The sequence below is a fragment of the Schistocerca gregaria genome, chromosome 1 (assembly GCF_023897955.1).
Source record: "Schistocerca gregaria isolate iqSchGreg1 chromosome 1, iqSchGreg1.2, whole genome shotgun sequence".
Classification (NCBI taxonomy): Eukaryota; Metazoa; Arthropoda; class Insecta; order Orthoptera; family Acrididae; genus Schistocerca; species Schistocerca gregaria.
In genome coordinates, this window is record NC_064920.1 from 211,303,419 (window position 1) to 211,320,866 (window position 17,448).

A 17,448-nucleotide genomic window follows, 5' to 3' on the forward strand; every position below is an offset into this window, starting at 1 on the left:
TCTTAGATTAGTCTGCAGTCTAGATTCTATTGCTCTCCATGACAGGGTATTACATGGAAGACATTGAAACACTGTTAGACAACAGAAGAGATCTTCTGAAGAAACGCTTTTTCTCGCCAATATGTGACTTTGCAGAATTAACTTTGACGGACTATTCTTTGGAAGTTTTGGACTACGCTACTACGCGGCAGGGCCAAGTGCAAAGCATGAAATTTCATACCAAGGTAAGACCATTTCGTTAAGAGGCTAGACTCCAAGTACACAATGACAGTCTGCTTAGTTGAAGCCACTGAATAAAGAAAGGAAGATTTGTTTGCAAAAGAGCGACGAACTTACGCATATGATTAGAAAGTTTACACCGAGATCCTTAAAAGTTGGATAGTGAAGGGTAAAAAACAGTATGCTTAACCACCATCCAAAAGAAAGTGACGACGATGGTCTATTCTCCATTATGATTTATCACACTTCGAACGATTCGCAGAAGAACGGCGGAAAAGTTAAATTATTACAGATGGGAAGATATTAAACAGAAGAAAAAAATTACATTAGCAGTTCTCTGTTCTGGGAGTTGCGTGAGTCTGATCAGTACGTCACTGTCTTTGCACCAAACGCTTCTCTCTAACAGATTATGGGTGCAAAGGTAACGGGGGTCCGCACATGGAGCTCTATGCGGAGTTCATTCATCTGAGATGCGCGTTTGAGTTTAGTGGTCAGAGTTTCATGTTTACGGAGTATTTTTCATGTTACATGCCAGACTTTACACTTAAACGCTGGCACAATATTTTTGTGGCTAGTTACATTTCTTTAAATGGTGGTTTTTTTACCGTAGATAAGAACTCTCTTTTGCTTAATGGTACTTAATTCTCTCTGAAACGAATCGTACACATCAGTCCAAGTACTTATAATGTACCATAAATGAACTATCGCCTGCCTAGTTACTTTTATATCATCCTTATTTCGTACCATATTGGTTCGAGCAAAAGAAATGAACAAAACCGAGTGCGCTCAGTATTGTGGCACTGGACTGAATAACGAGCCAGTTACTACAATTCAGTGACATTGCAATTATAGAGGAAGCATAGGTCGTAGCGAAGAGTTCTCCATACAGGTACTAGGGCACTGAAACCTTAATAGCATTATACATATTTATTATTCATGGCTACATATTTCATGGAGACAAGCCCGTCTTTGCGACTAAATCAAAACCAGTTTGTTTCTTGCCGTATTTATTGCTCAAAATAGCCACCCTGACGACGAATACATTTCTCCCACCGAGAGACGAGTTTGTTAATATTGTCACTGTAGAATGTTTGACGTTGTTGTTTGAGCGACAGCCTGCTTGCACTGCCTCATCACTATCAAAGTGGAGTCCTCGAAGGTGTTCTTTAAGTTTTGGAAACAGATGAAAATCGGACGGAGCCAAGTCGTGACTGTATGCAGGATGATCGATGACAGTGAACCCAAGGCGTCGGGTTTTTGCATATGCAGCAGCGCTGGTTTGTGATGTCGCATTGTCATGCTGAAGGAGACGGTGTTCCATATGTGGACGGATTCCTCGGATACGAAACTCGATTACAGCGTACTGTTTCTGACACACCGACGTACGTAGATACGTTTATTCAAAAAGCTTTAAGACGAGGCATCACGTTTCAGCGAGCTCTCGTATTTGTCCTTCTCTTCCCTAACCAATTAGCGAAGAGAATTGTCTGTGTCTCGGCACTGCTCCTTATCTCCCTCACTTTTGTTTCACGATCCGTCCATGACGCAATTAGTGCAACCGTTTCAAAATAAACACTTGTTGTTCAGAGTAGCATACGAGATGACGATCTGATATGATATTCGGTTCGTCCTCGGAAGAATAGCGGCTCAACTCCGCATCTGCCTGTCAAGATTTGGATTTCTTTCATTTTCATAAATCATGTAAGATGAGTACCTGGATGGTTTCTAGAAGCACGGCCTGTTTCCTTCCAACTCCGCGCTTGCGCTCAATTTATAATAATCCTGTAGTCGTTTTGGCCAGACTGTACGCTCAGATGCCACAAGACGCAAGAGTTGCTCATAGGGTTAGGCTGAAGAAGTTTTCTCGGGATGATCTCCACGTACCTCTGTCTGACCAAATAGGGCGGATGAGCGTCCAGCCCCTGTTTTTGGCAGTGTGGGTGGTGCAACGACCCTGCCTTGTTATTCCTATCACGAGTGGCCTTTTTCCTCTACAGTTAGGCGTCAAAATTAGTTGGAGTGTCGCTCATATCTGCTGTGCTGCGTGGCGTGCGAAACGTGAAACTTCAATTATGAGAGACCGTCCTGCTTACAAAAATTCGAAATCTAGTACAAGTATTAATGATGTCGTCATGAAAACGGGCTTCATTAACTAATGACGTAACATTCATAATGGATATTCTTAACAAAGGTTTATGGCAAATTCGTTACACTCAGAGACACGAAAGAACAGGAAAAATGTTGTCGAAAAACGTCAAATTACCAACATTAATTTGCTCAAGAAAACAAACACACTCAAACACTACAGATACTTAGAAAGCAGTGCACAGCGTATTCAAATTTTTTCTTTTTGTATTTTTGTTTCATTGTTAGTGGCAGCTGACAAACAAAACTTTTTTTCTCGCATATGAGCAGTGATTTCAGCACAGTTGAAAAGATTTTCACTAAAAAACTATTTCTTACCTGTTAACGTTGTTATTTATGCACACCTTTTTCTTTGTCCGTGTTTTATAATAGCTAAATATCTTTTTGTTTTCAGATATTTGTCTCATGTGGGGGAATAGTAGTAGAAAAAAATTGTCTTCATACTAGCTTTTTGGCGTGTCACAAAACGCAGGAAACAATAACATAAAGATTCAGTAGAATAAAAGTGCAACATGTTGTAACCTCCCAACAGAAAAAAATTGCCATTACACCTAAAAAATTCATATTTAGTGTAACCTCCCAACAGTTTATTATTCCATAACCTCGCAATAATAACGTGACTAACCTTCCAATAAAAAATGTGACTCATATATAAACTTTCAATAATGAACTGACTGTGAATCTAAACTGGTAAATTTTGACGTCAGCAGTGCTGCGTCATTGCCCTGAAAGATCATTCTGAATAACTTGAAAATTATTACCTCAGTGAAGTCGCCGGATAACGCATATATATCTGCCCCTATTAGAAATTTTTCTGGCACAGCCCTGTACAATGCTGGCCGCTAGATTTGTCATGTATAAAAAGAAACAACTAATTTTTATTTACGATAATCGGGATGACCATGGATTGGAGTAATTAGTAAATTCTTTAAATTCAGATGAATGATTGTCAAAAGTTAATTTTATAAGAAAGATTATTATTAAAAGATTTTTAAATATATTTACATGGGACTTGATATAACAATAGTACAAATTTAGTTGTAACAAATTAGATATGCGCGCGCCTGTTTTTACCTTATACTACATCGCTCAGGCACGAACGGCCCAACCGCCGACTGCGAGCTACCATTACTACTGCCGAAGCTACAACTACTGCAGCCGACACTGCTCCTACTGCAGCGACACTGCTCTCTCATCTGCGATTCCATTATAGCTTACATATCGCAGGCAGCGAGTGAGCAATCCATCGAAATTACATCTGCTCTAGTGCGCTAGCAATAAACTCCTTCGTCGTGGACCTCTTACAATGTGTAACGTGTGTGAGCACGAGGAAAATTGGTTACGATCGTAGGCAGATGACGCCAAGTTCCTTTGTTTCAGTGCATACGCAATATGGAACAATCTCAGGATTTTACAACTCCACTCTCGGATTAGTCAACTGATCATGACGTCATGTACACTATCGACATGGTTATCAGTTGATCTACACTCCTGGAAATGGAAAAAAGAACACATTGACACCGGTGTGTCAGACCCACCATGCTTGCTCCGGACACTGCGAGACGGCTGTACAAGCAATGATCACACGCACGGCACAGCGGACACACCAGGAACCGCGGTGTTGGCCGTCGAATGGCGCTAGCTGCGCAGCATTTGTGCACCGCCGCCGTCAGTGTCTGCCAGTTTGCCGTGGCATACGGAGCTCCATCGCAGTCTTTAACACTGGTAGCATGCCGCGACAGTGTGGACGTGAACCGTATGTGCAGTTGACGGACTTTGAGCGAGGGCGTATAGTGGGCATGCGGGAGGCCGGGTGGACGTACCGCCGAATTGCTCAACACGTGGGGCGTGAGGTCTCCACAGTACATCGATGTTGTCGCCAGTGGTCGGCGGAAGGTGCACGTGCCCGTCGACCTGGGACCGGACCGCAGCGACGCACGGATGCACGCCAAGACCGTAGGATCTTACACAGTGCCGTAGGGGACCGCACCGCCACTTCCCAGCAAATTAGGGACACTGTTGCTCCTGGGGTATCGGCGAGGACCATTCGCAACCGTCTCTATGAAGCTGGGCTACGGTCCCGCACACCGTTAGGCCGTCTTCCGCTCACGCCCCAACATCGTGCAGCCCGCCTCCAGTGGTGTCGCGACAGGCGTGAATGGAGGGACGAATGGAGACGTGTCGTCTTCAGCGATGAGAGTCGCTTCTGCCTTGGTGCCAATGATGGTCGTATGCGTGTTTGGAGCCGTGCAGGTGAGCGCCACAATCAGGACTGCATACGACCAAGGCACACAGGGCCAACACCCGGCATCATGGTGTGGGGAGCGATCTCCTACACTGGCCGTACACCTCTGGTGATCGTCGAGGGGACACTGAATAGTGCACGGTACATCCAAACCGTCATTGAACCCATCGTTCTACCATTCCTAGACCGGCAAGGGAACTTGCTGTTCCAACAGGACAATGCACGTCCGCATGTATCCCGTGCCACCCAACGTGCTCTAGAAGGTGTAAGTCAACTACCCTGGCCAGCAAGATCTCCGGATCTGTCCCCCATTGAGCATGTTTGGGACTGGATGAAGCGTCGTCTCACGCGGTCTGCACGTCCAGCACGAACGCTGGTCCAACTGAGGCGCCAGGAGGAAATGGCATGGCAAGCCGTTCCACAGGACAGCATCCAGCATCTCTACGATCGTGTCCATGGGAGAATAGCAGCCTGCATTGCTGCGAAAGGTGGATATACACTGTACTAGTGCCGACATTGTGCATGCTCTGTTGCCTGTGTCTATGTGCCTGTGGTTCTGTCAGTGTGATCATGTGATGTATCTGACCCCAGGAATGTGTCAATAAAGTTTCCCCTTCCTGGGACAATGAATTCACGGTGTTCTTATTTCAATTTCCAGGAGTGTAGATGCAGACACGTGACGTGCGAACACTGAGATTAGTATTTCTTGTAAAAGGTCCTTAAAGTCGCTTATTGAACACAACTGACAGATCGATGCAACTCTGGACATGCAGGTGCTGGGGAAACAGTATCTTAGCAACGTTACAGGTGGAATGTTTTCATATGCGAACGTTCTTGGCGCGTTGTGTGCGGTCTTTAGGGTGGGGAAATATAATATTGTGTAACAATAATGAAAGTTTGCACCAAGAAGTTCGAGTGGCGACATGAAGAATCCAAGATGGACAATCAGGTTATGTACATCCCCAATGAAAACAGTTTAAAACGGAGGGATGGGGATGCTCTTATTGAGTCAGAGTTGGATGCTATTTCTAATGACAGATAGTTCAGTACTAGACATTTTCAGGGTGTAAATAATAACTGTTTACGACGTACCGCAGGGGTGCAAGTGAAGTCGAGAGGACCAAGTGATGTATGATACTTGTCTCCTATCAAGCCGGGAAACCGCTGCAAACTGGCCTACAATAGCAAACTGAGGTAGAGTCGTGGATAAAACGAGCGAGACCCCTCGCCTTTTCATTATGCTGACCGCACAGCTTGGAAGTCTGCTGCACAGCATAACAGGCAAGGAGGCGAAGTGCTGCCAACATACTATGCACAGGTGTGAAATTGACAAACTATCCGAATTGTCTCAGACTGTTTTCAATCATGTGTATGACTATATTAATACTGATTAGAGTGTTAAACATAACATGTAAATATAAGATATAAATGAAAGAAGAAACGCTAATTAGTATGAACTGTACAAATAAAAATAAATTTGAGCTTATCGAGGTAACTGTTTTAGTAAAACGAAGTACCCCAGATAGTTACGAATTTGCAAAACTGGTTTTAAGGGATGGGTAGACAGACAGACGGTCAATAAAGTGAGACTAGTAGGGTTCAATTTTTACCGATTTAGGTGACGAAATCTTAACAACGAAAATAGCTACGACAGTTACTGAAGATGAGAGCCGCATAAATAACCCCATCCCCCTACTCTTTATTGGAAATGTTCTAGTTGCAGTCGATACATCAGCATATTATTCGTATCTTAGCTTTCGATCCAGATCACGTTTACAGAAGTGCAAATAAAATCCATTTGCCCGTACACGTGGTAATTCATATCCCAGTATCAATGCCACCGCGTTTTAGAAGTGCGAGCATTCCCATTGCCAGGTAACTTACAAAACACTTCGGCTAATGACCGTTTTCTCGCTGTGGCGAGTCTAATGGGGAATTCGAAACATTGTAGAATATATTTGGCAGCTATGTAGCCGTTTATTTGCTGGGGTGGTGCAGAATTATCCTACTAAATTTACTCGCTAATAACAGTATTTTGTTATTTTGATAAACATCCCGAATGATTGTCACGTAAGCGGTGCCATAAAGATAGAAAATTCTTGTTATTGAGTCCAGAAAGCTCTGTGCAACGTAAACTGCAGATCATTTTGCCATTTTCATTGCGAAATTGAGGGCTTATTCAATTCTGGGGTAATAATAGAGGGCTATTTGCCTGGGTTGTCTGCTAGCGTAGCGAAAGGTGTTTGCTACTGCAACGGAATTCTGGTTTGTTTTCGGTTCTAATCTCGATGGAGGCAGATAGACGGGCAGTAAAGCAATTTGAAGAAATTCTCGCGCCCCCAGTACGTTTTATTGCTACCTTTATTCTGTACCGGCGGCCTGTGGATGTAAATATTAAGATCTTATAGAATTTCATACTTCTTTCTTACTGATTACTTTTTCCGCTTCTGTCAATAACTAAATTGACTTACGTGTGGCACTGAATGATTTTTGACTAGATTTCGTTATGAATCTTCATGCATTGCTAAATTTGCACATTTTTATGGTAGGTCATCAACAGTAATCCACTTTCTTCTTTCATTTACATCTTACATTTACGTGTTGAGTTTAACCCCACTAATCAGCATAGTCATACACATGACTGAAAACAGTGTGACAAAGTTCGGATAGTCTGTCAATTTCACGCCTGTGCATAGTATGTTGGTAGCACTCCGTCGCCTTGCTTGTTATGCTGTGTAGCAGACTTTAAAGCTGTGCGGATCAGCATAACGAAAAGGCAAGGGGTCTCGCTCGTTTTGTCCACGACTGTACATCACAATTTTAACTTAAGTCGACCTTGAATGTTGTAAACTCCTTGTTCTTGTGCCTGCAACATGTAAAACTAATGTTTTCGTGAGTTTTACACAAAAATACTGCGAACTTTAACAGCAAAATATTCACAATTAAACCGTTTCGTTTTTCGGTCTTTTTACTTCGAAAGTTGTCTACCTGTAGGTTTACGTTTCGATCGAATTGTAAACGAATCAGTTTTTGCATAACGTTTACAAAAGTATTTTCTTTCCTTACCCTGACGTAAGTGGTTAGATAAATGATATTAACGAAATAGTCGACTAGATGTAGGAGGGCTAGGGAATATTGAAAAATTAGTGGCTTTCACGCACTGTAGATAAGGTGACTTTTGAAGGCTTGTAGACCATAAGTGTTCGTGACCGAGCTGTTCGCTACGACTTCCTCTGCACCACTGTGTTACGTAGTAAACAGTTACCGTTTACATCCTAAACACATGAACTGCTTCTCGGAAATGTGCATCCGGCCTCCAGATTTAAGTTTTCCGCAATTTCCACAAATCTCTCCAGACAAATATCCCGATTGTTCACTTGAAAGTACACTGCCAATTTACGTACCCATTTTTTTAAAGAAATACACACACACACACACACACACACACACACACACACACACATACAGGATGTTAAGCCTTATATTGCCTTCTTTCTCGGAGATCAGTCAAGAAGTTGCTTCTGTGTGCAAAGACAGTCATTGTGAGCCATTGGCCCTACCGCTGCAGGTCTGCTCAAGCTCAGGCTGTAAACATGTAGCAGCAACAACAGTCGACCTCCAACCCACCACTTTGCCTTGTTCATGCACAGCGTGCTTCTCCTGACTTTGCCAAGAGACCGGTGAAGCTTGGTAACAACTTGCACTTAACCACACCCATCATATTTCACCTGCTAATATTCTGTTTATTTGAGAGTAAGAACAACTGAATGCTGGAAAAAATAGCCCTTCCAGATTTTCATTAATACAAAATGCGTTTTTTTTATTTTATTCATAGCTACTGTGCATGGGGGCTTAATTATAAAATAAAAATATAATTTTAGCAGCTGTGTGTCCTGTTACGAAGTCTCGTAACCGGTTGGCCCTGAGTAGCATTAGTACGCAATCTGACTGCATAGAATAACAATAAAAAATGAAAGGAAATTTTCGTTAACACAATTGATTAATTAAGTCCCCGGCAACTATAAAAGTTACGAAACAACAAAGCACAAGTGTAACTGTTCTGTGTGTGGAAGTATGATTCAACGTACACATATTTGGCACGGTTCTTGCTCAATACGACGAGATATTTTAAACATCATTTACAATGAATTAATTGAAAAACCAGAAATACTATAATTTCACATAGAAACCAGAATTACAAGTCTAATACATGAACACGAGCCACATGCTTAGTTGACTAAACCTGTGACCAAGAGGCATTGTTATTTAGGAAATTTGAAATAAAATTTTTTTCTAACTTCATATATATTGACGAAAAATACACTGTGATCATTGCGACATCTTCCATCTATACATTAAACCAACCGAATAGCATCTACGCTCTCGCCCAATAGAAAGACAACTGCACACGACATCCTCTGAACTAGTACTGCTCTCGACATGCTCTCAACTAGCACTGCCCAAGGCAACCCCCGAACTACAACTGCCCTCGACATTCTCTGAACAACTACTGCGCCAGTGGAGGCTGCGGAATAATACTCTTTGGCGCAATCTCTGGCGCTGTGACTCAGTGTAGCCACCTTTCAACAGGTATATACTAATTCTCTTATATTTATTATTGTTAAAAGATAACCGAAATTTACTAACGGCGTCTTACGAGAGCACATTTTATTCAAGCCTCAGAGGCATTCAGTAAGCAATGCTACAAATTATTTTTTTATGAAAGCAGGTTGGTTTTATTCAGGATTCCAATACACCGTATTATTTCCCAATGTTCTGACTACAAAACCCTATTTTTCAACGTACTTTCCGTTTGGTGCGACAGCATTACGCCACCTTACTGGGAGAGCGCATGGTACCACTCCACTGGTCGGCGTCAGGGTCAACTCCTTGTTGGCGTCAGTAACCTCCCGATCTTCCACGTGTTGCTTCCTACGGAGTGCATCCACCAGTGGGAAAACGGAAGGTGCGACAGCGGGGCTGCAGGGTGGATCGGGAAGAACAATGAGTGAAGTTTTGTGTGCTCCTTTGGAGTGTGCGGACTATCAACACTACCACACTACCAACAGAAACAGCAAGTTGTGCAGAGAGGTAAATGAGAGTGTCCGCACGTTCCAGTATCAGGGGAGTTGCAGCCGGCACACGAAAGATATGATATCTTTGGCGACGTTGCTGCAGTGATAACAGACGTCTCGCCGAACAACTCACTTTGGTTTAGTTCACTGCCAAGTCTCCGCAGACTTTCTGCAAGAGCTTATGAATATCTGTGATGCTGTGGTTTTTCGCCAAAGAAACTCAGTGACAGCTATCTGCTTGGAACGCACCTCCGTCACAGACTCCATTTTGAAGACTTTGTATAGCGCCACCACCTAACGGAACTTTATGAAACTGTAGGAGCTAAAGCGGTAATATTCCGCCGTGTCCCACATCAAATTTCTCATTTTTATAACCGGAATTTGTCGAGAGAAAGTGTTGCCTTACTTGTTGAACACCCCTCATCAAATCACCGTAATACACGCTACTTAACTTCTTGGAGGTGGCGTTCCTAATCGCGTTACGTGCAGGAGTAATTGCAAATGCCACAGTCAAGTGCTACGATAACCAAGAAAATTTCATTATTTCAACGTGGAATTGGGATTTAGTTTCGGGAAGCCCTTGCACAGTAAAGTTCGCTTTAAGGTCGATTCTCCCACAACCGTGACGAAAGACTGTGTCTGGTCTGTGATTTCCTCTCTTGACGTCATACAACCGTTACTGGAGTGGGAAAAAGACAATATTTTGTGGAAGTTAAGCTCTTAGTATCGGCTAAGATTATCGATGAAGTAAAGGAAGAAGAAAGCGAAACCAGTTAGTGGGTCAGACACTACGAAATTTACATTTGCAAGTAATGAACGCACTGAGCTGAGCGTTGCATTTGGTTCAAATGGCTCTGAGCACTATGGGACTTAACATCTATGGTCATCACTCCCCTAGAACTTAGAACTACTTAAACCTAACTAACATAAGGACAACACACAACACCCAGCTATCACGAGGCAGAGAAAATCCCTGACCCCGCCGGGAATCGAACCCGGGAACCCGGGCGCGGGAAGCGAGACGGGTACGGGAAGCGAGAACGCTACCGCACGACCACGAGATGCGAGCAGCGTTGCATTTAGTGGAAGATAAACATTCACCGAACACTTCAATACCGATGCCGGACCGCTTTACTTGACTGATATCTGTCTTTCTCTACATATAAGGAAACGTACGTTTGTAATAAAAAACGTGAAACAGATTCGCAGCCCTTAAAAATATGTTTCTATTTATAAAGTATAAATAATAACACAAATAAACAGCAATTTTCAACCATTTGCTTCCATTTAATTGCACTCTTCATATAAAGCTTGAAGTCTGTGTCCTGTGTTTTGCTTTGGAGAGCCAATTTTCAACACAGGTTACTTGGGCTTTGTCTCAATAATCGTTTCGTCTCTCGCATTTACGATACAACAAGGTAGAATATCAAAAATTAGAGAACTCACAACGCTACAATTTGCACTGCCGTGAGGGAAAGATGTGGCCCGCAACAAATCCGACGATCGTTGTACGGCAACGGCGACCGCACTGTTGGAATCGGCACACACTGGTGCCGCGTGGGCACGAATACAGCCAGTCCGGTTCTAACTCTGTGTGTTAAGCTTCACTTGTGTGTGGGAATCGATCCTTACAAGACCTAGTAAGGAGTTTAATACACACAACACCAGAATAAGAAAAAATACAAGAGGAATGTGACCAGTTGCATCAGCCCCTGATCTACGAAATTTCCTAATCGGGGCAAAACACTCATAATAAAAATAAAAGGGTGAAGATGACGGAGAAGAGAAAATAAGAGAGAGAGGATGCTGAGTGTCTCTACTGTGGGGACTTCTACTTCGTTTCTAATGCGGGCTAGGTCGCGTGCCAGAGTGGGCACACAATTCATATGCTGGCATAGACAGTGAAGATGAAGAGGAAATACTGATTTGTGACTGTTGTCGAAAGGGCTAGTAGTTAGTGGTTTGGTGGTTATTAAGCGTTGTTCATATTTTAGAATGGCATTAAAATATTTTCTTATTTTGAAGAATGACTTTTTAATTGTTTAAGTTACACATTCCTTAGTCTGAATTGCCTGTTATACAACATTTTGTCATAGTGTAATACCATATTCGTAATTCAAATTCAACGTTTGTGCAATAATTTAACAAAAAATATCCTTATCCCATTCTGCCCCGTGAGTGGAGCGGAACGGGAAATATGCAAGACTTTCTTTGAAAAATTGTAAAAAATGCAAAACGTATTGTTTTAAGTGATTTTAAAATAAGGTACATTACGTTATACTATAAAGTGTTTTTTATCACTTTAAGAAGTGTTTGCTTGTGTTCCCTTATTTTATAAGAATTGTTAAACATTGAGTATCCCGTTCTTCCCCGAGTTCCCCTACATTCATTTTGTAGCGCACACCATTCTGAATAATTTCATATATTAAACATATGTTCGAGGAAATGTAAGACATGTTATTTGATCAAGCATGCCAAAGTGGAATGCCACTCTTCTTCGCACAGCATTCTTCTATCGAACGTCAGTTTGTGTCGTTCTGTGGAATTCAGATGTGTATATTTTGCAATAGAATCCATTAAGCCTATATTCAGGGCAGTGGAATTTAAAATGTCCTGTGGTGTCTCTCCTACTCTCAGTTTGTCGGTTTGACATTGTTCAGAAAATCTACACTCTTTATTGACTATTAGCTAATAATTTTGTCTTTTGTGTGACATAAAATTAATTATAGGAAATATAAAACTATAAGGATAAGAAACAAGCAGGACAGTACACATTTCCTCAATCCTTAGGTCTAAGCACATTTTTCTCTCTAATCTTGCTACAGCTTAAATAGGTGTATTTTCCTTTCTGTGAATGAATCTATTCAGCATCAGCGTTCGTTGGACGTGTTGCTATATGAAAAATAGGAATGTTTTCTAACACGAATGGTACCCTTGATTAATGTGATTTCTCTATTCGATTACGACTATTTTGTGATAGTCTTCTGGATAAATCGAAATAGGCCTTTCTCAGCAATTGTAACACACGCCAAGTAAGCGAGACTGTTTTGCACAGTCATTTTCATCTATCTGATTTACATAAATAACATGACAGAATATAATTCACGAAATACTAATACCAAATGTCTATTAGGTCTTTTAGAAGCAAAACGTTTTATGACATTTCATTCATATGCTCTAGCTTCTCAAGTATGAGATCGAAAAGTAGCAGTAGTGCGAAATTTTTATAGTCTGCAATTGTCATATTCTTCCATATACACACATCAAAAAAGTTTTGCATCACCTCGTTTCAGAGAGTTCCGGAACCTGTACACAAAATTGGAATACAGGTCAACATAAACATAATATCCGCCCTTTTTATTACTCATGAAAACTACATATTGCATGTTGTATCACCATACAGCGAGCCCTTCAGCGTTGGTAGTCCAGACTGCTGTTCCTCTAATACCCAGTAGCACGTCATGTTGCACTGATGCGTGCCTGTATTCGTCATTCAGCCTATTGCGCACTGTTTGAGTCGTAACAGGGCGTCCCGTGGCTGCACAAAAATCATGGCGTTGCTGTCAGGGTTCCTCCGAGCCTCAGTCCGTAGGTAATGGTCATCCAATGGAGCAGTAGCCCTTGGGCGGTCTGAGCGAGGCATGTCATCGACAGTTCCTGTCTCTCTGCATCTCCTCCATGTCCAAAAAACATCACTTTGATTCACTCCGAGACGCCTGGACACTTCCCGTGTAGGGAGCTCTTCCTGGCATAAAGTAACAATGCAGACACGATCGAACCGCGATATTGACCGTCTAGGCATGGTTGAACTACAGACAACACGAGCCCGGTACCTCCTTCCTGGTGGAATGACGGTAACTGATCGGCTGTCGGACACCATCCGTCTAATACGCACTGCTCATGCATGGTTATTTACATCCTTGGGCAGGTTTGGCGGCATCTCTGAACAGTCAAAGGGACTGTGTCTATGATACAATACCCACAGTCTACGTCTATCTTTAGGAGTACTGGGAACCGGGTTGATTGAAAACTTTATTTAGGTGTGTAATTTGTGTGATGTCGCTTCTCCTTCCTCGTTCTAACCAACGATCTTGTAATCACACATTCTTTAACTGTTCCTGCAATTGTCAAAACTTATCCGGTTAACTTCGGTAACCGTGCCAGAATCACCGTTTTAGTTATCCCGCGTTTATTCTCACAAACCTCGCGGCCACTTCGCGCGGCATTTTCCGCTCCATTACTAGAATAGATCTTAAGCGGCTGTTAACCAGGGACCGTACAACTGGCCCTTAGCAGTGTAGTGATCTGGCCAAAACTTTGTCATAATTTCATTTTCTGCGATACACAGAGAATGTAATTTGTAATCTTTCTTACCTGTTATTCCTGATAGTTTGAATCTATGGATTTCCCTACTAATTATAACAACGCTTATTATTTGCGCACCCAGTCAACCACATAAACAAACAGTGGCTCAGCTTTATTCGCCTCAGCTCGTATAGCCCCGCCCCTTTTGTCTACAACAATGTTGTTTATTTCTCGATGCGACGGGGTATTCCCTAGCAGACACATCACCTACACTATGCACGCATCCAAAAGTCCTTATCATTCGTTCTGAAATCAACTTAGAATGATTTCAAAAATCTTCATAGACCAACAGGGACGTGCTTCGAAATCATATGAAGAATCAGTAGACCATCGTGGGCTGGACGCTAGGCGCCTTGTGAAACAAGGTTTTTTTCTTCAAGAACATTACTTCGGCGCCCCCTGAAATTGCCGCCTGGAACAGATACCCCGGCTTCCCGCTTCCTCCCCCCCTCCTCCTACATGCCACCACCCGCACCCCACCCCCTAGCTCCAGACCTGAGTTGCGTTTACACTTAGCTGTGAACATGTGGTTGCAGGTGAACACGGGCGCCCACGTGCTACGCGTGTCTCTGGCTGACGAAGAGTCGACGGGCTGTTCGGACTTGGGCTCGATGGAGTTCGTGGTGGGAGGAGCGGACGCCGGCCGCCATCCCGTGCCGACTCCATCTGTGCTGGCGCGGCTGCGGCAGATGCTGACGTGGCGCAGCTGACGGGGCATGTGCACTGCAGCTTCAGCCCGAGGCAGCTGGCAGCTGCCTCACTAGCTACAGTTAACAACCGTTGCTAAGCCGATGATTACCTCCTCTGTCACCTGACGTGGCGATATGATCATACAAAAGGAAAGTAGGGCTGGAATAAAATTTAACGAGGTCCATTACATTCCGTTTACACTGATAGAAGCCTCGATAAGCTGTCTGAACCTCTGTTACCCACATGGTGTGAAGTTTCGACTAAATTTTTAATCCTCGTTGACAGATTCTTAGGTCGTTCAAAATAAGTGTCTGTACTTCTGGGAGTAGTCACTACATTAATTTGCAAAATGAATTTATCTCAAATTAAACTTTTTGATTGCCCTGTCTGACGTAGTTGTAAGCGCTTACATAAATTACAAGTTATGCGTTGAAATTTGAAATTTCCTGATTTTAATAAAAAATTATCTCATTGCTAATTTCTGTTTCGTCAATAATTATAACAGGTAATTTTAGGGAAAATATCGTTACTAATGGTCCAAAATGTTTTGACGATTGGTTTGTGTATTCAGCATACTTTCATTAAGGTTGGAAAAATGAGGCAAAACTATTACCATAGCTTAGTAAATTTCAGCATAACATCTGTTGACTTCATCTTTAGGTCAGTACATCCGTGAACAATTCGGTAAGACAATTATCAAACGAAAAAAGTAAGACGAGTTCAAACCATTTTAAATAATGTATCAGTCGTTTGGTATAATTGCTTTGACCAGAACTAAAGGGTTGTCAATAGAGATTGAATATATTGCAGTCCTCCTGTGCTTGCTCTTGCAGGGCATGCAATATGATTCTTTTCTGCATCTTTTATTACACTGGAGTCAGTGCAACTGGGCCAATAGAATAAGTGAAGTAAGTATCGCTTGAACTTGTGACACTGTTTTCTAGCACAGAAACTCATTGTCCTTTGCAAAGGACTGTACAGTATCGCATTAAGAAACTGCTCTTCCTTTGTCCATTCAGGGTGCTCGAGATGAAACTTTTATTTCTCCAGTGTGCGGGAAATCATTCCGCAAAGCTACAGCCGTGTTTTATTCCAAAGGACTTGATAGTACGGTAATTTGTTATGGTTATCTCAGTCCTAGAATGCATATCACACCTTTAGCACACTATTAAGGTACAGTCAAAACAGTTTTCTAGAAGGTACCCACATAGAATGAAAGTATTTCTATTTATTTCACTTTCAGTGAAATGCCAAAATCAAGCACCTTGAGTATTATGTTGTGGATGTAACGACTTATACAGTACCATATCATATCAGTTGTCGCTACTGGTGAACTTACTCTAAGTACCCTTTACTTTCTAACCACGCAAAGCTGGTAAGGAGCAAAGAAAAAAATGGTTCAAATGGCTCTGAGCACTATGGGACTCAACTGCTGTGGTCATTAGTCCCCTAGAACTTAGAACTACTTAAACCTAACTAACCTAAGGACATCACACACATCCATGCCCGAGGCAGGATTCGAACCTGCGACCGTAGCAGTGGCACGGTTCCGGACTGCGCGCCTAGAACCGCGAGACCACCGCGGCCGGTAAGGAGCAAAGAACAACTTACTGAATTATTCCTTGATAAAGTGATTTAAGGAAAATTTATACACATGATCATAATCTATGTGTGTGTCGTACTAACGTGCTTAATGATTTTCAGTAACAAATGTCGCCGTCTTACAGAGACTAAATATTTATTTCTACATGTGTGCTCTATGAACACTTGAGAGGTTCAGAAATACAACTACACAACTTACTCTAAATCTGTAATACACGTAAATGCGATATACTTAATGGAAAAAAACTGCGGATGATCAATTGATGAATGTTCATACCTAAAAGTTAACAATTTATTTGTTCTGCCCTGCTTTCTCACACGCGATTTTCCACTGTAATTTACGTTTAAGTAATTTCCTTGAATAGCATAGGGCAGACATTGCACATAGCTCATATGCTTCATCCTCTTTGGCCACTCCGATCTTCAGTTCGCTGTCTTAACGATATTTTTATGTTCATAGCTAAGCAACGGCGACACTTGCAGAAAACACCCATGCTACCTAGTTTCCGTTTCCCATCAGTCATTTCCCTCCAAATTCCCAAACCGCCAGGTGCTCCGTCACCCACATAGGAAGAGTACGGTATTACATGGTTCGCCTTACATTTAAGAGAACACAAATTTACAGCAAAAAAATTACTTGTAAGCGACACTCGTCTATAAGACATAAGTGTTTGGAGGTCGTTAGAATTAGCCGCACAGAAGAAATAATTCGATTCTAAGTACTATAATGGACTTGTGATCTCATAGGTAGCTTCTCATTAAGTTAGTTGTGACTGAAACTTATCTAAACGATATTCTCTGAATCTTATTGATTAACTCACAAGGAACCCCTTGAATGCGAGGTGTCAAGTTCACTCCTGCGTCAGGCTCATTTGAAAGTACTATGTTAACATTTGTGACAAGAAAAATATCAACTACTAATGACTCAGCATGTATAACAGAAAGGCGTCAGAAAATCTGTGTCTGGGAGGGACAGAGATCAACCATTTATGGGATGTGTGTATTGCGCTTAAGAAAGTGGACAACGTCGACATCACCAAATGTTCAAAACGAACCATTAACTTGCACCAAGAATTCAAATGAGAATTGGCCCACCACAGTGATGTC

General features: G+C 42.2%; 1 protein-coding gene across 1 annotated transcript in view; it reads left to right on the forward strand.

The window, feature by feature from the left end:
• The window catches only part of LOC126336989 (uncharacterized), a 112,034-nt gene extending 96,817 nt beyond the window's left edge, over positions 1-15,217 (forward strand). The window contains exon 5 of the mRNA XM_050001230.1: positions 14,586-15,217. Within this exon, the coding sequence (XP_049857187.1) occupies positions 14,586-14,759 (174 nt within the window). The 3' untranslated portion in view covers positions 14,760-15,217. The remainder of the gene's footprint in view (positions 1-14,585) is intronic.
• Positions 15,218-17,448: the final 2,231 nt, after the last annotated feature.